The sequence below is a fragment of the Paramormyrops kingsleyae genome, chromosome 11 (assembly GCF_048594095.1).
Source record: "Paramormyrops kingsleyae isolate MSU_618 chromosome 11, PKINGS_0.4, whole genome shotgun sequence".
NCBI classification, from domain to species: Eukaryota; Metazoa; Chordata; class Actinopteri; order Osteoglossiformes; family Mormyridae; genus Paramormyrops; species Paramormyrops kingsleyae.
This window is the reverse complement of record NC_132807.1, coordinates 2966004-2989712: the sequence shown is the minus strand read 5'-3', so window position 1 is coordinate 2989712 and position 23709 is coordinate 2966004. Positions and strand designations below refer to the sequence as shown.

The window sequence follows — 23709 nt, the reverse complement described above, 5'->3', positions numbered from 1 at the left end:
CGCGTAGAGAGGATGGGTTTTCAGCTCGCGAGCGCACACGCGCGTGGTTCGACTTTTGGCACTAATGTAACGGCGAGCGAGCACTGTGCAAATGCGAGCGTAGAGAGCATGGGTTTTCTGCTCGCGAGCGCATACGCGCGCGAGTTTTGGCACTAATTTATAGGGGTGTTCGGTTCCGGTTTTTTTGGAGTCGACTCCGACTCCCGACTCCTAATTTTGGAGTCGGTGGAATCGACTCCTCGACTCCATTTACTTTGAATTAAAATAGGGTCAGGATTCAGAAGGTGCGTCTCAATATGCTTCCTCGTTTCCTCACTTCTCGCTCGTATGTCCTACGACCCTGAAACCGATCGAGCTCCGCTCTCATGTAGGACATCTAAATTCTTTAATTCCACACGGTTGAGGTCGGGGTTGCCATTATAAGTTAACGTTACTGGATTCAAAAACAGTCATCACTCAACAGTATCACTCAATCAACCACCACTTGCCAATTATGGGCATGTCCCACTCTCACCCTGAGGACTGGTACATGATTAGTTCGTAAAACCTACTGCAGTGTTTTGTGCCAATCACAACCAATTGACTGTATTGAACCACATCATGATTGATTGAGCCGCAAAACAGACCCAACAGAAAAAAAAACTATCTATACATTATTGTTCTTTGTTTTCCTAGCATTACTTATTTTTTCCTCTCATTTCTTTATGTTTTTGTTTTAATTTCTGTATCTTTACATTCATTATAATCTTTTCGTTATAATGAACTGTTGCTGTGTTGAACTTGAAAAAAACACTCGACACTGGGAGTCGATTCCTGACCTGGAGTCGATTCCGACACTAGGGCTAGTGAGAGTCGAGGAATCGACTCTTTTGGAGTCGACTCCCCATCTCTACTAATTTAACGCCATAAAATTATGCCTACTAGATAGCTGCGTGAAGCTGCCCCCCCCCCCCACAATTGGCACAAATACAGTTCCATCGTACTTGGTTAGTGGTACGTTGTGCCCGTTTGTGGTGCAAAAATTAAGATTTGTGCTGTTTTGGTTTTAAAGATAATATAGCTATTATTTTTTTCCAGACGATTACGTAACCGAGCCCCCCTACAACAGTATATGGACATGAAACTGAACGGCTCGTTAGTGCTGCCTTTGTGCCGCACAAATCAGTGTTCTATCTCTCTTACTAAATTTATAAGATATTAAAGTTTTTTTGTGATGGTCAAAAGTTCAGCTAGCCCCCCTAAAAAGGCGCTCGGACATGAAACCGGGCTCGTTCGTTAGTGCTGCAAAAATTGTAGTTCTACCTTTATAGTTTTTGAGATATTACTGATCATTTACACAGGTCACCAAAAATTCACCCAGCACCCCTATAACAGCGTTCAGACGTAAGACTGGGCTGGTTCGTTTGTGCCTGTTTGTGCTGCTTTTATTTAAAAGATATTACAATATTAATATCCAGAACGTCTCAGTCGAAATCAAATATATTTCAGTTGTCATTAATTGCTTATGAAATCATTAAATATTAGGAGCAATTATTGAACATATTTTTTCACACATTCATGTTTCTTACCTTTACAATTTGAAGTTGAAGTTTACTTAGTTTGTTTCAACACAGCTTGTGTTAACGGTCACTTAAATTTTGAATTTTTCAAAGGGGGGTGGGGCATTTCTGCAGCAAACAGCGCCATCTGAAGCAAGTGCAACATAATTATCACGGTGATTTGTTTAGTTTGAGATATTTTTGGTCAGTTACTACATTTGATATGACACTTGTTTTTACATTTAATACATTTAATTTACATAAAATACACCACAGACTTCTTAATAAGGAAACGTTTTCAATTTTAATGCAAAACAAAGTTGATGGATGTAGTGAGCAAAATTTTAGGTATTGCATATCGACATGTCTGAACGCGGTTGTAAGGGCTGTGGCGTCATCGTCTGGATATTAATATTGTAATATCTAGGAAATAAAAGCAGCTCAAACGAGCACAAAAGCAGCACTAACAATGCGAGAGAGTGACGGCGACGGAGTGACATTACTCCTTTCCCCCCAATGCATAACACACGTAGGCTATATATTATATTATATTATTATATTATGCACTCCATACTCCTATGCCCCATCGTTCTGTAAATTCCATGTTCAATGTTGTTCTATAGTGCAATATATGTACATAGCAGATATATATATTTTGTATATCCCTGTATATAGTATATATATAGTACTATATCAAATCTATTTCATCTCTTTTTATAGTTTTTTTTTGTTGCAATATTTAATTGGAGCAATTGCAATAAGCATTTCAGTGCAAGTTGTACTATGTATGATGAAAAATTTGAATTAAAGAACCGGTCGGTTTCATATCCATATTACTGTTGCAGGGGAGCTGGATGCAGCTATTATAGGTATTATCTTTAAAACGAAGCAGCACATATATCTTATTTTTTGCAGCACAAACGGGCACAAATGCAGCACTAACGAACCAGCCCATTGTTAAGTCCGAACACTGTTTAGGGGGGCTGGGTGAACTTTTGGTGACCTGTGTAAATAATCAATAATATCTCAAAAACTGTAAAAGATAGAACTTCGATTTTTGCAGCACAATGAATGAGCCCGGTTTCACGTGCGAACACCTTTGTAGGGGGGGTTGGCTGAACTTTTGACCTTTACAAAAAACCTTTAATATCTCATAAAGTTAAAGAAATAGAACAGTGACTTGTGCGACACAAAGGCAGTAACGAACCGTTCGGTTTCATGTCCATATATTGTTGTAGGGGGCTGGGTTACGTAATCGTCTGGAAAAATAACAGCTATTATCTTTAAAACGAAAGCAGAAAATCTTAATTTTTGCACCACAAACGGGCACAAACGCAGCACTAACCAAATATGATGGAATTTTTATTTGTGCCAATTGTAGGGGGGGGCAACTTTACGGAGCTCTACTAGCTGCTACCCCAAAACAAAAGCCTGAACATTTTAAACAAAAGACACAATAAGAAACAGAATAAAATAGGATACAATGGAAACAAATGATCAAGAACTTTATAATTTGTCTATATGCAAATATAGACATAAAAGTGTCCAAATTTATGCTGGAGAAGAAATCATATCTAGGATTAAAAAAAACCCGCACATTTAATACATGAAATCACAGTAAACACAAACATGTCATTCTGCATGGACTGGATTCCCTCAAGAAACAAACCAAGAGGACAGAAAAAAGAAGGAGAAAACTGAAAGTTCATGATGCAGATGCTGTTGGCGGTACTTGGATTTGGTCCAGCGCCATGCAAAGACTGAAGACATTCACAGAAAATAAAACATGCATGACAGCTGCATGTATGGATACAGCAAATTGAGTTTAGCATATAGTAGTTATGTTTAAGAAAAAGGTAACCCTGTATATAGAATACAATACTGTGCAATTCAAAATCCACCGCACGTAGTGCAATCGTCTCAGTCTAGTGGGAGTGACCTGATGGAGCCTTACATGCTATAATATCTAATGCCTTGAATACAGTATGCTCTAGTTTCCTCATTGTTTCTGTGTCTCTGGTACGTACCAGACAGATAATTGTATTGAAAGCTGAACCTGAAGTCCATAAATGGGACACAGGCATAGGTGACTCCAGATGATGTGGTGTGTGGTGTGTGATGGAGTGCCAGGTGAACAGCATCTTCAGCAGACCAGTCTGTGGCATACTGTAAGTACATATAGATCAGTGTTTCCCAATCCAGTACTCGGGACCCACGGACAGTCCACATTTTTGCTCCCTAGACTGTCTGGCAGGGAGCTCAGAGGGAGCAAAAACATGGACCGACTGTTGGTCCCCGACGACTGGATTGGGAAACACTGATACAGATGATTGCAGATAATGAAGTAGCAGGTATTTGAAGACTTTCATGGAAACTAGTCTGTAGGTATTGACACAGGTTAGGTGAATAAATTTACGTTTGTTTATGTACAATGGCAATAAACAAATGAGAAAAGCAGGGTCAGCCAACATCCAGCAACGCAGGGGCAGTTGAGATTAAGGGCCTCACTCAAGGGCCCAACAGGAATGTGATTTCTCTGCTGGGACCCAAACACACAACACAGGCACAGATCCTAACCCTAACCCTCTGGGCTATACTATAAATATCTGGGTGATTTGTTAGAGATGCACGACATCGGCATTCATTAAAAGATAACGATATTGGCATCAGTCCGATATTGCCGGGAAATGTTACAATTTTATCAACATTCAAAAGTTATCCACACCAGCGCTAAAGACATAAATACTATGATAATGGAGAAGACTGAATCGGGTGATCAACCATTTTCTGTAGCAAAGGATGAGGAATTTCGTCACCATTTGCCACTTAGAAGAGGCCTCAAAGTACCGGCACACAAAACACTTTTATACAGTCTGCAATTTTTTTTATATTATTAAATCTAGCCCATAGATCGGTCTTTCATTTTCCACAAAGTAAAAAGCGATGTAACATCATTCCGCTAATCCAGTGTTTCCCAACCCAGTCCTCAGGGAATCCTGGACAGTCCACATTTTTGTTTCAGCTCCCAGCGCACCTGTACCAGGTATCCGGTGTTCCTGATTGGCTGGGAGCTGGGAGGGAGCAAAAACGTGGACTGTCCGAGGTTCCCCAAGGACTGGGTTGGGAAACACTGTGGCAATCTATGCCAGCAAGCTCCTCCCTGCCCGCTCAGGCATGTGGCTCAAAGATTAGCCAGTTATCTGTACTGGTGATATTAGACAAAAATATATATCTGTTATCTGTATTGGTCAACACATTGGTGCACCACTACAATCTGTAAAGTATACATAGATACATCTTGAATCAGCTAAAAAAAATTCAAGCTGTCTCAGATGTTGATAAGTTTTACATGTTCTTTCTGACTGGGCTCTGTATCATTGCACTTTAAAAGGAGATTATAGCGAAATGTGCGATGTGTGGAGAGGGTCATTGGCTGTCAGCTCCCTCCTCTTGAAGACCTGTAGAAATCAAAGATAAAGGACCACAACTAAGAAAATAGTTCTCTGACTGCTTGCACCATGGTCAGTTCCTCTTCCAACATCTCCCTTCTCAGTAAAAGCTAAGAGTAAGAGCATTGAACCACTGCTCCATATCCAATCACCCACTCTGAGTATCATACTGCTATTGACTTCATAAGGTTATGTGCGCAAACCCCGAGCTGTTTGTACCCTGTATTTGGTTGTCCACAAGTTAATTACTTGCACATCATTATTTTACATTTTTCTACTTCTATTTTACTTATACTCTGTTTATTGGTTTTTTTTTAAACTTGTCTTGATTCTACGTTTAATTGTATATGTCATGCTAACACCAGCCCCAGAACAGATTCCTTGTACTTTTTGTACTTTGTGAATAAAAAGATTCTGATTTTAATATGATCTCATTGATGCTAAGAGGAAATTCAAATGCAGACATAAAGTGCAGATAGAATCTTGGATGACTCTGGGATGATAAAAGCCTATTTTAGCACATTTATAATAAGGTGTCAAAGATCTCACTAAGCAGAGTGGAGCTGATCCAGACCTGCAACTTTCCTTTTGATATAATTGTTCTTCATATTGTTCTTCTGAATGGTGAATGGTGGAGGAGGTGGCTGCAGAGAGTGGCAGGATAATCCATCACTGTCAAAGCATGCACAGAACTGATTGAGTTTGTCTGAGAGGGAGGATCAGAATGCATTGATAATTTCCAACAAGCTCCTCGACTTGTAAACATTCTTCTCTCTGCTAATGCACCACTCCTTCTTCCTACACAAGTGCTACTATTTCCTTGGAAATCAATGTTCTCTGTTGATGTCTGATGACAGTTTTTTGTGGAGATGTTAGCATCTTTGCAAAACCAAATGTATGACATCACCGTGCCTGTACAGATATCCAGGGAGCCGCAGTCAATTTCAAATGCTTCCCAGACAGTACATTTGAAGCAACTCTCAATGGCTTGCATTTGATAATTCCCCTAATAAGAAAATATTCATTCATTCATTCATGTTGTGTCAATCAAATTTTCCATGTAATTTATATCCGTTCAGTAGCTACTGACAGTGGTTTTTAATGCAAGCAGTTCGATTTCGAAACATAAATTAACCATAACTCAAACACGAAGCACGCACCAAGGTATGCCTCCTGGGCACCATCTTGAAACAGATGGATTGACAGAATAGATTATAAATATCCGAATGGGTTACATAAAAAAAAAAACACAATGTAGGGAAAGGAGACTTACAGATCACTCAGACACTAGACCACAATCTGCACCCTTTTTCTCACAGGAGACCACCATGTGCAAGAGAATGATGAAGAAGCTGTCCACAACCCAACCCTAACTTTAGTGATTTAACACTAATCCCAATACTGTAGGATTGAAGAGTGACAGAAGGCAAACACTGTACCAGACCTCCTGGGGGAATGAGAAAGACAGACAGAAAGACCAAGACCAAACCAAATGACGAAGTAAGATGGACCCACCCCTCTCCTGCCAACACCAACACTGACTCTAGTAGATTAACACTAACAGCACATTTCATTTCAAAATACCTCCTTGAACAGATATTTGAACCAACTGTCAGGTGGAAAAGGAATTTCCCTGAAAGGCATCCACATTACAAAAATGTGTTAAATGGCTGGGCTTTTAAAAAGTAGCTGGTGGTGAGAGATTGTGTCCATCTGGGGAGAGCCCAAAAATTTCATCATATTTTATTATTTTATGACAGTGATTTTGACAAATAAATACATTTAAAACAGCCTTTTTATTCTATATCTTCTGGACAGTACATGAGTGGAAGCTTTACCAGATCAGCACCCAGCACATGTACGCTGGCAGCCAGTAACTCTGAATGAAGTCACGTCTCCCAGAGCCACTCAGCTTGTCAAAGACAAAAACAGAAGCACACCTCATACACACACCCCTACAAAGATATACTTATGTCGTTCCTCCTCGAGCCCAATGATCCCTTTGTTGCCAGACGGCAAGCTGCATTCCCCCCGTGCCGCTAAACCCCTGCTGCCTCTTTAAGAAAATCCACCCCTAACGCAAAACAGAACCTGCAAGATGGAAACACCCCTACTGAGACTCTCCTCTCCCCACAAAACTGAGTTGAGAGCTCCTGATGGAAGCAGCGTGACTGGAATAGAGAAAAGAAATGTGCAGTGTGTCGGAGATCTCACACCTTCCACTGTATGCCAAATTTATGACATTGACCTGATATGATACATTCTGAGACAGGCCCCATTTATTTGTAGTGTCTAATTAGAAAATCACCCAAAAGACATCTAAGAGCTTGAATATGTTATACTTTCACATATTCATTTGGAAATTTAATCAGCTGAAGGTCTGGGATTAAGTACAGTTCTTTAATCACACCAGGCTCTGCCCATTATTCTACCACTCTGTTCTACTCCCCAAACAGACATTAAAAACATTAAGAGTCCATCGACTAACCGACCTAAAACACAATGTCCTTAAATACAGTGCAATCACGTTACCACAATGTTGCAGCTGCGTTGTGAGAAGGTTAAGCAGTAGCTGGGTCGAGGACTCGCTTTAAATAGCCACAGAGTGAAACTCCAGTGAGAAATAGGCTTTGGAGTCAGGTACAGAGGAAGGAGAATGCAAATGTGTATGTGTGTGTGCACAAGAATGTCCATGTGGGAGTATTTGTGCATGACACCGTGTGTGTGTGTGTGTGTGTGAGAGAGAGAGATAGCAATACTCAGACTTGCAGTTAAAGCCACATACACATGGGAAGCCTCTGACATCCATTCTGTATACCTGGGCCCCAACTCTCTCCTTTGCTGCTAAAGTTTGTCAACCTTATTAGAAGATGACTGAGAGAACATAACCACTGGGGACTTCTTGCAGAAGCAAACTGTGACCCTATGGGAAGCAGAAGACAGCTTTCAGGCTGGAAGGAGGACTCGCTTCACATCTCCACCCCAGAAAGGCCTCGATTCCAACAAATACATCCTGCAACCCTGGGTGAGAAATCAAACACTTTGAGAAATGTGAGAAAGAAGCTGCCATTAGCCTGAAATAGTCGGGCAAGGAGCACAAAAAACAGGCATTAGAGGTTTTGAAAATTTGGGTTGTCAGATACAGATTCTTTTATTGTTTCCTAATACAGCATTTTTCATTATATTTTTACCAGCTGCATCTGGGTCAGACACAGACTACTCTCCAGAACGAACAGGTACAGATGGCAAAATACTCACTGGGAATTGTAGGACTGTACAGAACCAGTAGCTCAGCCAATGAGCCACAGAAACTCTAATACTGCTGCATTAGGGAGCTGTTTGAACACACGTTGGGGGCGTCGTGAAGCTCAGTGAATTAGCACGCTGCACCTGTGATCATAAGATGCCCAGTTCAAACCCTGTGTTTGGCAAAGTGATTTTACTATCGGGCCCTAGAGCAGGGCCCTTAACCCTCAATGGTCCCAGTGACTGGATTACCGTGATTTCTCAATTGTTCGTGGCTTTGGAGAAATGTATCCTAAATTAAGCTTTTAATTACATGGAACACCTAAGAGATTTTTGTGGACACGTCACTTTGCCCCTCAGGAGATCCCAAAGTTTTGGCTCAACAAGCAGGAAGAACCATAAGTTCTTAACAAGTTAAAATAAACACCTACACTGTGGTGCTAGATAGAGGCATTTAGCATCAACTGGTCACTGAAACCGCCGAAAGTGACAGTATTTGGGTCAGTCACGCGCTAAGCTCCAGTGCAAACATAGGGTACATGCATGGTAGCTGGGAGTACGTCTGCTCACAACCACACTGCTAACAAATGTCCCAGTCATGTAGCATGAATACCTGCTTTGGCTAAAAGGGTGGTACTGCTGGCAAACAGGATGGAAATTAGTTACACCAGAAAAGCCAGCGGAAAACATCTGTGTAGTTTCTTAAAGTGTCCTTTACACACTGCAGTCTCTGAAAAGGAAGAAAAGGGGGTGGACTCAACTGCCTTAAAAATAACTGTATTATTCAGTAAATCGATATTAACTGGATTGCATAACAGAAGCCTAGTTACATTCCCGCTACCCCGTAGGAAAAGCAGCAGCATCCGCCCGCAACTTTAACATGCCGTCAGTGGGTCTTAAGTCCACAAAGTCTTCTGAAACCGCTACATTTGCTTCATGTTCTCCATTTACTACGGAGACCCATATCTTGATGATTACTGGGTCAACTCCTTTACTATTATACGTGTGAATAGACGCTTGCCCCGAACTCGTCCAGTATTTTACCATTATTATTATTATTATTATTATTATTATTATTATTATTATTATTATTGTTATTATTATAGCTATTATTACTACAACTATTATTATTACTGCAATTGCAGCTCTTATTATTACAGCTATTATTATTATTATTATTATTATTATTATTATTATACCATGAACAGTACATTTCTTTCAGCCGCATTTAAAATGAATCACACTTACAGAGCGTTTATGAGATCTGAGCAGCTACATTAAGACTCCACTGTCAGTTTCAGGAATTCTCTTAGAAAAGCAGACATTCTTAAAACTCTTAAAAAATGTTAATTATCCATGCGAAACTCGAACTTGCGACTCTCTTCCGCGCTGGGAATCTACACTGATGTACTATTTCAGCTTCTCTGCAAATTGATTTCTTCTTTTTTTCCCAAAAAATAACGGCATTTCTTATTTTACAACTAACAGCAAGTAGACACTTAATACGGAGAATCATGCCGAGAATGTAAATTGGCAGCAAACGCCTTGGTGCCGCGGCTCACCGTCTGCAGCGAGATGAGCGGTGCGGAGACTTCTTGAGCTTCTTCCAGTTCTGAAGTCAGGCAGCTTCACATTACCTCCGGTTTCAGACTCACAGCCGACCTGCGAGAGCCTACAGTCCAGCATGTAAATACGCCATATTTGCTGACACGTCTCCAGTTTTTGGGTTTTCCAACACCTCTTGGAAGTTAGAGGGACCAGCCTTCAAGTCGGAAATCTCCGCCCATTGAGGGTCCGTCTGACGACGCAGTACCGTTTGCCCCGCTTTCCTGCAGTGCGCAAAGGCTGGTGTGTCGCACTTAATATAATTTACAAATTGTTTGACAGCTGTAATTATAATATTAGCGCAGCACGTTTTCCTGCAGACGTGGAAAACAGCAATGAGTTATATGAAAGTAGGTCGTGCGTAAAATTGAACGGTCAGGATAAATTAAATTAACGTTCCTCGCAGTTGTGTAGTAACGGCGTGGCCCTTAAGCAAAGCCTGGCATACCCTAGCTTTCCCCAGCAGAACAGGAGAAGCTGAACTGTAATTTGTACTATCCTTTTAAGTGCACACGTGACAAAAGCATTATTACAGGAATGTTAATTCTTACTCATTGCCTGGATGCTTGACACTTTTGGCATCAACCATGTTTTTGTGTGTGATCTCCCTTAGGACCGTGGGACTGGACAGGGGCTTGGTGTGTGATTTCACTTAGTATTTTGGGGCTAGACAGGGGCTTGGTGTGTGATGTCACTTAGGATTTTAAGACTGAACAGGGGCTTGGTGTACGGTGTGTAACGTCACTTAGGATTTTAGAGCTGAACAGGGGCTTGTTGTATGGTGTGTGACCTCACTTAGGATTTTAGAGCTGAACAGGGGCTTGGTGTGCGATGTGTGATCTCACTTAGGATTTTAGGGCTGAACAGGGGCTTGGTGTGTGACCTCACTTAGGATTTTTTGGGCTGGACAGGAGCTTGGTGTATGGTGTCTGATCTTGGAACTGTGGAATCTGCAGAGGATTGGTGTGTGATGTTGGCAATGTGGAAGTGGACAGAGGCATGGACAGAATTATACTTTGGGCTACACAGATAGGCAGATATTCAAAACCTACCCGAACCTGGCACCTATAAAATGGCCATGAGGCGATTCAGTTAGAACACACCAAAATAAACAGTGACACAGTGACAACATTTGTCCTGGCAAAGCTTTCCGGAAACAAAGAAATGAAAACATTTTCCAGTATTTATTCAGTAAAGATCTTAAAATAGCTTTTACAGCTTTTGGGGACTAATATGAACACCACGGTTTCCATGATGTAAGTGAGTGTTAAATTCATTCAAGTTTGCCGTGATAGATGGAGAAACTATTCTGTCTCAATCCACAGACTAACTGCAGACTCAGTTCTGGGAAACTGGCCTCAATTTTATTTTTGAGCATGTCTCCGAATCATGTACCTGAAGACCTCCTGTAGATTCAGAGATTTTAGAAGCCATTATTTGTGTGTATGTAAGTAAATGCATGAAGTTATCTTATCCACAACCACTGTAAGTTATTATTTACTTTTTAAAGGACAGTTACAAACGTGGACAATTTTTTTGGCACCCATCCACAAAAAACAAAACATGACTATATCTGAAATAACTCAAAACTGACACAAGTCCCTTATTGTTTATTCCATATTTAACACAAATTACACTTAGCTTTCGGTTATTGATTCAGTTGAATATTTTATATATTTATACAAATGAAAATGGCACGGACAAAAAAGATGGTACCCTTAATATAATATTTTGTGGCACCACCTTTTGCAGCAATCACTGCCAACGAGCGATCTCTGTACTTCACAATGAGACGTCTGCATTTGCCAACAGGTAGTTTGGCCCACTATTCCTGTGCAAACTGCTCAAGCTGTCTCAGGTTTGAAGGGTGGTGTCTCCACACTGCAATTTTGAGATCTTTCCACACATTTTCAATAGGATTAAGATCTGGGCTCATGGAGGGCCATTTAAGAGGGCCATTTTTTTTTCTGAGCCATTCTAGAGTGCTTTTAGCTATATGTTGGAGGACCCATGACTGAGGCTGAGCTTTCTGGCACTGGGCAGCATGTTAGGCTCCAGGATACCTTGGTAGCCTTAAGACTGGAGCGTAAGTCTTTACACTTTGCAAATAAGCAGAGTGAGATGTCAAATGACAACATGGTCCAATACAACATACAACAAATTTGCATGCCCATTATGTGACTGTACTGCCATCTCCTGGCACATTGTAGCTGCAGATGTCACCAGAGCCTAGGTGTGGTGACCATCTCTGTCAGGGTTATGAATATTTAAAGAGGGACAATGAAACATTGAAAAATGAGCTTCACAAAAGGTGACAATTTAATATAACAAGAAGCATTTTCTGAAAAGATCACCTGCAATAAATACGAAAAATGATGGAGAACACAATGTGCAGATCTAGGAAGTGAGGGAGGAGCTTCAATCGCGTGTAACTTAAAGCTGCAGACACTAAAAGTCTTTATCTAAGACATCATACACCAATTAACCTGAAATAGTTAGCTAATGCAAACTTCTTCAAAAATATATGAGGTGTTTCAACTTGTTTATGAGCCCAAACCAAAGACATTATATTCAGTAGACATTTCAAAACCATCATTTATATATGACAGTGATTCGTGTCTAAATGCCTGTCTACAAACTCCTCCCTTCCCCAGCTTAATAAGACTGTCTGTTTGCATTGTGGTGGAGTATGTTTTCAAGTATACGTGTTCTCCATTGAAAAGGCAAGATAACAAATTCCAGCATCCCCTCTGACTTTCAGTGGTCATTACTACTCAGTGCAATATTAAATTTAGTCAAGTAATGTTCAAAAATTGTGCTCTTTGTACTTTCATGCTATGCCAGACATACACGGTTCAAATGTTCAAAGTAATGTTGGCGAAAAGTTGAGCCGTGGTTCCTTTGCACTTAGCCTCAGTGCATCTTCCCTGGAGATGTTGTTTTTCCACAGCCTAATACATACAAACACAGATACGTTAGAATTTCCTTATCTCTGAAGGCTTTGCTTTGACTTTAGGCTTAATGATAATCAGGATTTCCAACCCCTCCCTAGAGGATTACCGATGACAAGCCAAAATGTTGCTTCTGTTGGCAGATTAATATTTAAAAATGTGTTTATCTAGGTATTTAAACTTCTATACTCACACTCTTTCTCTCACACATAGAGTACATAACATCCACACACTCGCTCTCACAGTCTACATCAATGTTTCCCAATCCAGTCTTCAGGGACTATCTGGGAGTCCCTGAAAACCAGGTTGGAAAACATTGGTGTACATAACACACTAACACTCATTGACACAAATACTGATACCGGATCACTTGGATGGACGAGGAGGACTGTAAGCTGGCAGCCAGTGCCTCTGCTCCAGCCACACTGATCTTATTAGACTCCAAACTGTAAAACATGACATCAGACACTCTATCAACAGCTAACAGTCTGTCACAGCTCCTCCCTCGGACAGCTGTGTTCTCAGTCTCATCCTGTGAAACACGACACAGGTTGTGTAAAGATCGGCACTCACTCTACTCTCTTCAGCTTCTGGCAGATGGGTAGGACCTCAGCTAGCTTCAGGGCCACATCATCCCCAACGCTGTTCCATGCCAAGCTGACCAGAAGAAAGAGCGAGACAGAAATTTATTTGAAGAATATAGATATAAGCAGACGACTGATGACTTATCTGATAAGTTTTTATGTTACCTAGGTGATATGCTCTGATCTGTATGATTATAGCATACATGGTGCGGTAGGCAAGCAGCTGATTCTGGACCCCAAGCAGTCTTTTCCATTCTATCAAACTGTAGAGTTTTGTTTCCTCTCCTATGTCACCTTCTCCCTTCTCGCTTTTTAAACATTTTGCTATTGTTACCTTAAACTGTTAATGACACTTCTTGTTAATCTCCACGGGGGTAACTATATTAAAAGAGGTGCTATTTAAAACTATTTAACTGAAAGTAATCCAAGTTACTTGTTATCATTTTGTCTCACATGCACACTTAATACCTTTATGTAATCTCATAAATCACACACATTCATAGATACACACACACACACAGGTTTGTAATTGTATCTTTGTAGGGACTCTCCATTTCTATGGGGAAAACTCTAATCCCAACATAACGACCTTAAGGTTGTCATAGTTAGCATTAGCATTTTTCACATAAAAATGAATGAGCACAAAGATATGCTTCCCATAAGGTAAAAAAAAAACTAGTATTCATCACATTGTGGGGGGACATTCGGTCCCCACGAGTTAAGGTATTCCTGGACCCCACACACCCACACCCACCTACACACACACACACACACACACACACACACACACACACACCTCACCTGATATCCTCTGCACAGGCACAGTTTTCCAGGCAAGCAGTTATGCTGCTGAGCTCTGTAGTGTGAACAGAAACCAGACTGCAATGCAAAGACAAACAGATGAAGAGTTATCCTGGGACAGACAGCCTGGTACAGAGCACAAAATTAGCTGCAGGTAACCGCTATGATCCTGGGTACCCTTGATGTTTTTTGGAGTTGAACCGGTCATTTTTTCAAACCACCCTAAAGGCATGTGCTCATTCATTCACACGTTATGATGTTCCCGTATACTGGACACTGTGTCGAAATATCTTACTGTAATTTCCTTAATGACGGCATGTGGGGCAGCATGGAGGACAAGGCTGCAGCACCTTCTGTCCCAAGCGGATTTCCAGACAAACTGTTAAATGGACACCACCCATGGGAACAGCTTAGAAAATGATCTGACTGGCATAGAGGATGCAGGCAGCAGGAGAATGCAGAGATATGCAAGTTCAGTAGCGCAAACACTTACTTAATGTCTGTCAGACTTCCACAAGCTTGAAAGGAAGTTACCAGAGCGGTGCCTCCTGCTGGCTGGATTTGGTTATGCTGAAGACTAAACATAACAATACACAGATTTAGTCAGGCTTGGGATATGAATCACTTCTACGTACAATAATATTTGATGTGCATGAGTATGTTCAGGTTACAGAAAGATGATACAGGTGGTAAGTGAGTCACAGTCAATACTCACACCTGCTCTAAACACAAATGCTTGGCAAGGACTGACCTGGCATTAAGTTCCACAAAGAATAGGTTTGTATTCAAGTATGGGATAAGCCAAAAAAAAGCCCAGTAAGAAAAGACTATATAAGGGCCCCTCCGCCCTACAGCCCAAACCACACCTACTTCAGGACTCTGAGGCAAGTCATCGAAGGCAGAACTTCGCCCAGACGAGTGGCACTTGCACCTCCCAGGATGTTTCTGGACAGACTAAGAGAAAAGGGTGCAGTTAGTCCTTGGATGGTATGGCAAGACTAGAGCCATGCATAAACATCGAATCACATAGATCACGCAAGGCTGGATCTTATCCTTAACTTTCCTAGCCCAATGAGAAGAGCATTTTCACAGCCCCGCCCACGCAAAGTCTGTTCTTACATGATCTCCTCCAGGGCTGTGCAGTGTGTCAGCGCCACCAGCAGCTTCTCCCCTCCTCCATCCGCAATGTTGTTCTCGCACAAGCTGTGAGGGCGACAGGAACAGAGGAACGAGGTCAAAATGCAGCACCTTGTCCTGGTGGTCATGGATCAGGGGTCTGGGGTTATTCTGTTTCATTTAAAGCAGAATCAGGTTTATCGGCTGAGTATGCTCACGCAAACAGGGAATTTGTCTATGGTTGTCAACGGCTGTTATTTATATAGGAGATACATACAGTCCAGTTGTTATATACAACATGCATGTGTTAAATGTACAGAAAGTGCACATCAGTGCAAAGAATGTTGGAAATAAATACACAGATTATGCACATTACGCTGATTTCTGGACTACATCATAGATGACAAGTCATCTTGAAGTAGAAGCTTCTGGGTCCCTGGCCAACACCATCCTACTGGCAGCCGTACCTGATCCGCCGCAGCCCTGTCCATTTAGGCAGATGTTTGGCAAGCTCCTGTATTCCTCTGTCCCCCAACCACATCTCATCCAACCTGCAAAAGAAGGGATTGGATCACCTGGGCCAGGTGCTCAAAAAGTGGACACAAAATTAAACATAGCAATATGGATCACATGATATTTGACCCCTTACAGGCTTTTTAATAGGCTCAACAGTAATGATATCTATCAGCAAATACATAGCCAATGAAAATTGGTAAAGTATGATACTCAGAGCATGAAGAATACAGAGTCTGTACAGAAAAGTACTCACTCAATCTCCTCAATCCTCCTAAAATGCTCCAAAGACCTCAGCAGGAGTAAAACAGCTCCGCTTGCTGAATCAGTGCTGCCTGTTGCCACGGTGATCTTACTCAGGCTGCGAACAAAGCACATAAGGCAGAATTTGAGTTGAGGATGAGGCTCCTTCTGCTCGTTGGAATCAGAATCAGCTTTATGCACCAAACACTGTGCATGTACAAGGGATTTTTTCTGGTTCATTTGGTGCAGGATGCAAAGAACATACCGTATATTCAGTAACAGTACATGTAATCACATGAACCGTGCACTGCACACAAAAAAACCTAGACAGGTACATAAGAAGGACGAGGGGTAAAGTAGTGAGATGTTTCTCTATATCACCATTAAGCAGATGTTAATACAAATTTAATTTGCTGTGGTAGAGGATTATGGTTAGGTTAGAAGTAGGTTATGAGGGGTGACACAGTGACATAGGGGTTCAAGTCTCTGCCACGTGTGTGGAGTTTGAATGTTTTCCTTTGGTCACCATGGGGTTTCCTCCAGGTACTCCAGTTTCCCCCACACTCCAAAAACATGCTGAAGATAACTGGAGTTACTAAATTGCCCACAGGCATGCATGTGTGAGTACTGCCACCACATCCTGGGTTGTTCACTTGGCTCACAACTGCATTGTTGATTGTTGGGGGGGGGGCATGGAAATGGGTGTTTCCTGAAGTCAATCACCACAAATAGTGCTAAGCTATAGATCAGGGTTCTTCAACTCTGGACCTCAATTCCAAATCCAGGCCGTGTTTTCAGTTCTCCCAGGCAGTTGTTTAATCATTACTGATTCTGATTGGTCAGAGGCTTCACACCTGACTGACAGGTAAAGGAAGGCTGGAAAACCAGCAGTGCTCGGACCTCGAGGACCGTGAGTTGAATAACCCTGCTATAGATAGTAATTTTAGCAGTGCAAAGGCAGGTAATTCACCCCTTCTAATACATGGTCTCACCCATGTTTGGCGCAAATAATAAGGAAGTCAGAAAAGTGAAGAAGCAGCCACATCCTGTTTTGTTATTCTTCAGCAGACTGGTGATGAACTTAAATTATTGAATCAATGTTTAACTGTGACAATTTAATACCTATTTCTATCAATATCTATTTATTAATTTTTCCACTGCAATATTTACCATGTTAATCGTCATATTCACCGACCAATTTATTACCATGTCTATACGTTATGTTTCTTTATTTTTACACAGAATTATCGAGCATACGTTTTTTTTTCTTCTTCAAAGCTGTGTGCAAAAGAGAAAGCAAAATTGAGAAATTTCATTGTTCATTGTTATGGAACTAAGGTCACCCGATATTATAAGTGTAGAGCTTGGATGATTCTTTACTTCATTTGCTGTTTCAGGTTGGCCAAAGTTTTTTTTAATACTGAATTCATATTAGCCGGATGAGAGATATTTATGATTCTCAGGATAACAGGATGCAAATTCTCAGGAATAAACTTTCCAACACCAGAAAACTGTGATCTTATCATACCAAGCAGTCTTCTGCTTACTTTGATCTGCACCACAGTCAGCTCAAAAAGGAAGATACCATGGGAGACATCCAGATGAATTATACATTTGTAGGTATGTTTCCATTATGCAGAAAGCCGATCTGAGACAATAATCTAAGTCTGATATAACTGGATTCTGTATCTTCTAACCTCCTTGTCCATTTTATTTCTGAGTAACCATACAATGCAGAGATTCAAGCCCACAGGAAAGCCACATCTTCTATACTGTACTCCAAAGTACAGTATTCCTGTCCCGGTTATGAGGTTAAGTGTCCCATAGTAACTTTTTTAGTAATACTTTGGTTGGAAAATCAATATTTTGATGAACATCAGACTGAAGCGTGTCTCCAATTAAAATAAGAACTTTGGTAGAAGACAGACAATTTGTAAAAAAACAAAACAAATGATTTCACAAAAATCAATCAAACAAACAAACAGTGACAAAGCACAACAGTAGCTTCTCTTGGTGCCATCTTTCATCATATTGGCGCCAGAAGCTGAAGGCGGATAATCGCTACTCACATGAGTCGTCTAACAGAGGCTATATTTGGGAGCTCAGAAGCCAGATGTACCAGAGCCTCTTCCTCTAGCTGCAGGCCCTTCAAGCTGGAAGTACGAGGACAGAGGAGGATACCATGTTCACTGCAGGTCAATGGAATGGCGAGATTCTACTTGACGTGATTAAGGGCATGCTTGAATAGTTAAGAATTTTTTTCCTGTTGTAGAAGTTGGAATTTGCCACGGTTAAACCATTTAAAAATAGTTTGGTGAAAAAATTAAGTGCATTAGCAGCTAATCCATCATCCAGGAACTGAGATGCAGTAATCACAGGAAGACCAATGGACGCACCTGACGTCTTCTACAAAGCGGCAGTTGGTCAGTCCAGTTACAAGGTGGCGTGCTCCAACAGTGGTCAAGTTTGAGCAATGTGATAGACTGAAGAGAAGGGAGAGACACTAGTCAGCAGAAAGAATGAAAACACAATATAAAGACAAAAATCAAGAAAGACCCTGGTCTTTTTTGTGATTGGCTGAGTAGTAACATTTCTTCCGTGACCTGACCAATCGATTCATGGCAGGGGAGGAGCTATTACTTGATGGCCCGGAGTCGTGGCAGTCCTGGTAGTGTTGTTGCCAAGGCAGCAGCTGAGTCGTCATCAATCACATGGTGAGCCAAGCTGGTGTGAGACAGCAGTATCAAACCAGGACCAGTTTTTACTGGACACAATTGAACCAGTCCATACAATTACTATTCTAATAGTGATGTAAAAATCAGTATGACTATTCACCTTAGATCCTCCAAGCTGGCAGACTTAGACAAGCCAATGGTTAGGATCCGAACTTGACCTTGCACAGCCTCTTTGTACTCAAGCCTGGGGGCAGATACACAGAGGTCAATACGTGACCTTATCCTCCACTACAAAAAGATCCTGACCCATTCACCTCATCTAAGCAGAGTAGATTACTCACTCCACCCTGTTGCTGTACCACACTTTACATAATGAATCATTTTGAATTGTTCTTATCTAAAATGGTGACAACATCATTTCTATTTGCAGCCTCATGTTCATGAATCACTACTGCCAGTACTGTAACCACCAGGGCTGTTGATTAGTGTAAGCTGATTAATCACCATTGTCTGATCCTTCAGTAGTACCCCTGTAGTCACTATCTTTGCACTTCGCTGAACTCACTCTTGAGCAAAGTTATACACAGTACAGTGGAACCTCGGATTACGAGTAACGCGGTTTACGAGTGTTCCGCAAGACGAGCAAAGATCTTTAATAAATTTTGACTTGGAAACCGAGCAAGTCCTGGTTTACAAGCGCCAAGTATCATCAAAAATCATATGGCACACATGCGCTCCTTGTTTTTCTTGTTTTTACGTGCACTCGGCTTCAAAACAGGAAGCGCATGTGTGCGCTTCTTGTTTTGAAGCCGAGCGCACGTCATCACAACTGAACCAATAGTTATTCGCTTTCTCACACTGCGGAATTGTGGGTAATCGTCTCCCATGCTCGGTCTCAGTCGACACGTATTTTTACTTTATATTTTGTATTAATAATTATTATACGAATATTTTTGAGTTGTGGAACGGATCATATGAGTTTCCATTATTTCTAATGGGAAAATTCGCTTTGATATATGAGTGCTTTGGATTACAAGCATGTTTCCGGAACGAATTATGCTCGTAAACCAAGGTACCACTGTATTCTAGATGAGGTCTTACTATTGCATAATATTACGTAATATAGTAAATTCTACATTCTTATACATTTAAATGTTTCTTGTTTGCCTAGTGTGATGTAGACATGGAATGTAAACCTAAATATTTAGTAGAATGGACTACAGTTACCGCCTGCAGTATATGGAGTGTACATTCATAATTCCCAAATAAAGCTTCTTTTTTTTGCTGAATGTAATTTGTCTGCCTGAGCCAGACATGTGAGCCAAATCCTGTTAAAACCCTCATGTTGCATGTACCATCTGCCACAATATCACGTCTAAATAAGGATTCTACATGTTTATTGTATATTCCCAGAACAGACAAGTGTGTCGATACTATTTGGTAACTCCGTTTCAGACATCACTCACCTGAGCTTTCTGAGATTCTGCAAATCAGGAAGAAGGGATGACAGAATCTCTGCCCCTTCTATATCAATATCATTCTGGGACAAACTTGACAAAAGACGAAAACAAAATATGTTCTACTGTTTTTACAAACTTAGATTGAGAGTACATAACATTACATAAGAGCATGGGACAAAATAGACATTTACACCTGCAGCCAAATATAATGCATTTTCTCTGTCTAGGGGCTGCTTTTTGAATTTCTAGGTCAAGAAGGGCCTGGCGCCTATCCTAGGCAACACCAGACAGAGGTGGAAAGTTCAGGTCCAGAAAGTAAAAATTCAGATCAAGATTTTGTTTCAACCAACCAGTTGAGTACTGTGTGACTGACTCTTTATACTGAACTGGTCAGTTGAAACAAAATCTTGGTCTGGATTTTTATTTTCTGGACATGATATTTCCACCTTTGACACAGGACACAAGGCGTGGAACCTAAAAGGAGGCAAGGATGGGATGCTGACCCAATGCAGGGCACACTCACTATTTGGAGTGTGGAATAAATCCTGCACACAGAAGAACAGCCTGCAAAGCTGTGCTTCCACCAAACACCCGCTTAATCCACACTTACTCTAGCTCCACAAGCTGGGCACATCGCTGCCTCATGCGGTGCAGGAATGCGAGGTGCTGACCTTGGAGAGAGCAGTTCACCAGCCTGTGCGAGGACACAGATTTAATCAGTGAGACACCAGAGAGCAGAACAAACAACAGTCTCTTTGAACATAAGAACATAAGAACATAAGAAATTTACAAACGAGAGGAGGCCATTCGGCCCATCAAGCTCGTTTGGGGAGAACTTAGCTAATAGCTCAGAGTTGTTAAAATCTTATCTAGCTCTGATTTAAAGGAACCCATGGTTTTAGCTTCCACTACAATAGCAGGAAGACTATTCCATACTCTGACTACACGCTGTGTAAAGAAGTGCTTCCTCAAATTTGTTTTAAAATGTTCTCCCGCTAATTTCCACTTATGGCCACGAGTTCTAGTATTTAGACTAATATTGAAATAGTCATTTGGCTGAACAGCATCCAGACCCGTTAGAATCTTATAGACCTGAATCATATCCCCCCTTAGTCTCCTTTGCTCAAGGCTGAACAGATTCAGTTCCGTTAACCTCTCCTCGTAAGACATTCCTCTAAGACCAGGAATCATTCTCGTAGCTCTTCGTTGCACCTTTTCTAAGGCAGCAATGTCCTTCTTGAGGTATGGTGACCAAACCTGCACACAGTATTCTAGGTGGGGTCTTACCAAGGAATTATATAAGTGTAACATCACCTCCCTTGACTTAAACTCCACACATCTAGAGATATAACCCAACATTCTGTTCGGCTTTTTTTATTACTTCCCCACATTGGCGAGAGTGGGACATGGAAGCATCAACATACATACCGAGATCTTTCTCGTAATCAGCTACCTTTATTTCAGTGGAACCCATAAAATATCTGTACTGTATATTTCTGCTCCCTGCATGGATTACCTTACATTTATCTGTGTTAAATTTCATCTGCCAGGTATCAGCCCATTCGCTAATTAAATCCAGATCCCGTTGAAGCCTCTCTGCTGCTAGATTAGTATCTGCTACCCCGCCCACCTTAGTGTCGTCTGCAAATTTAACCAGTTTACTGTATGTATTCGTGTCAATATCATTAATGTAAATTAGGAACAATAGTGGTCCTAAAATTGAACCCTGCGGTACCCCACTATAAACGGAGGCCCACTGTGACATAGTGCCTCTAATAACTACTCGCTGCTTCCTATCAGTTAGCCAGTTTTTGATCCAAGCTGCCACAGTTCCTAAAATTCCTGCAGCTTTAAGCTTTAACAAGAGCCGTTTGTGGGGGACAACATCAAAGGCTTTCTGGAAATCTAAGTAAATCACATCATAGGCCTTTTTGTGATCAATTTCACTTGTAGCTTCCTCAAAGAACTCAAGCAGATTCGTTAAGCAGGATCTACCTCTCCTAAATCCATGTTGGCTATCCTTTATAATGTTATTTGCATCTAGGTAATCTACCATTTTCACTTGAATTATAGCTTCCATTATTTTTCCAGTAATGCTAGTTAAACTGATTGGCCTATAGTTTGCTGGATTACTTCTATCCCCTTTTTTGAATATGGGTGTTATATTAGCATGCTTCCAATCTGATGGTACCACACCCGCAGATAACGATTTCTGGAATATTAAAGTCAAAGGTTGGCTAATAATATCCCTCATCTCTTTCAAGACTAAAGGTAAGATGCCATCAGGCCCCTGCGATTTATTTATTTTGAGTTTAGCTAGGCTTAGTATCACATCAACCTCAGTTATACATATATTGGTCATAGATGATGCTGTATTCGTATTAATTGGTGGTAAGTTACTTGTGTTCTCTATTGTGAACACCCTTGAAAAATAATCATTAAACTCGTTTACCATATCAATTTCGTTATCAATTATAAGGCCCTTACTATCCTGCAAATTAGTGATTTCAGCTTTTAGTGCTCTCTTGGAGTTAAAATATTGGAAGAAACCTTTACTGTCATGCTTAGCCTCCAATGCAATTTTTCTTGCTACATCCCTCTTTGATAGCCTAATGTCATTTTTTAACTCTGCCTGTAGACTTAGATACTCCTGCTTGATTTTGAAATCATTAGTTATTTTCCAGTTGTGGAACAGAGCCCTTTTCCTCCTGACTTTATTCTTAATTTCCTTAGTAAACCACCTTGGTTGTCGTTTCCTAGATTTAGTTTTGCTGGAAACAGGTATGAAGTCCTCTTGCACTTGCAACAATGTGCTTTTGAAAAATTCCCATGCCTCTTCAACTGTGTTGGTGCTTTATTTACATTTTAAAATGTCCGCTCTCATTATCTTGTTTTATACAATGTAACTTTATTCCTAACTGTCCTCTAAATGTCAATAAATTACCGTCTAATCTCACCTTTAATAAATAATATGTAAATAATATAATCAAGTATAAAACCCAGAAACATGCATAATACATCCATCTTCTAATCCAGTGTTTCCCAACCCAGTCCTCGGGGAACCCTGGACAGTCCATGTTTTTGCTCCCTCTCAGCTCCCAGCACACCTGTACCAAGTATTCGGTGTTCCTGATTGGCTGGGAGCTGGGAGGGAGAAAAACATGTACTGTCTGTTGTTCCCCGAGGATTGGGTTGGGAAACACTGTTCTAACCATTTATTTTGTTCAGGGCCATAGATGGTACCTGGGCCTGTTCCAGGAAGCTCATGGTACACAGCTGGCACACACCCTTGATGGGTACCAGTCCGTCCCAGGGCACACATATCATACTCTATGGGCATCTTATAGATGCTAATTAGCCTAAATGCATGTCTTTGGACTGCAGGAGGAAACCAGATTAGCTGGATGAAATCTGCCCCACACAAGGTGACATGCAAAGTCCATATACCTAGTGCAGGAAGACGGTTTGAAACTCCAGCTCTCAAGATCTGAGTCAACAGTGCTATCAGTGGACCCCCCATGGCACCCC

The 23709-nt window shown here is 41.1% G+C and overlaps 2 protein-coding genes across 4 annotated transcripts in view; both read right to left on the bottom strand.

The window, feature by feature from the left end:
• The window catches only part of LOC111848065 (copine-2-like), a 33054-nt gene extending 23006 nt beyond the window's left edge, over positions 1–10048 (bottom strand). The window contains exon 1 of one of the 3 annotated variants that reach the window (XM_023819784.2): positions 9796–10048. The gene's annotated coding sequence lies outside the window, so the exon portion shown is untranslated. Of the gene's footprint in view, positions 1–1568; positions 1640–9795 lie in introns of those variants that run through there. The other 2 variants (XM_023819781.2, XM_023819782.2) reach the window with 2 other exon arrangements.
• Positions 10049–11431: 1383 nt separating this feature from the next.
• The window catches only part of nlrc5 (NLR family, CARD domain containing 5), a 39184-nt gene continuing 26906 nt past the window's right edge, over positions 11432–23709 (bottom strand). The window contains exons 34-49 of the mRNA XM_023819829.2: positions 20792–20875; positions 20188–20271; positions 18882–18965; positions 18687–18770; positions 18443–18529; positions 18116–18199; positions 16060–16164; positions 15758–15841; positions 15294–15377; positions 15045–15128; positions 14668–14751; positions 14470–14553; positions 14175–14252; positions 13363–13446; positions 13152–13235; positions 11432–12789 (exon numbers count right to left, since the gene is read on the bottom strand). Of these exons, the coding sequence (XP_023675597.2) occupies positions 12702–12789; positions 13152–13235; positions 13363–13446; positions 14175–14252; positions 14470–14553; positions 14668–14751; positions 15045–15128; positions 15294–15377; positions 15758–15841; positions 16060–16164; positions 18116–18199; positions 18443–18529; positions 18687–18770; positions 18882–18965; positions 20188–20271; positions 20792–20875 (1366 nt within the window). The 3' untranslated portion in view covers positions 11432–12701. The remainder of the gene's footprint in view (positions 12790–13151; positions 13236–13362; positions 13447–14174; positions 14253–14469; positions 14554–14667; positions 14752–15044; positions 15129–15293; positions 15378–15757; positions 15842–16059; positions 16165–18115; positions 18200–18442; positions 18530–18686; positions 18771–18881; positions 18966–20187; positions 20272–20791; positions 20876–23709) is intronic.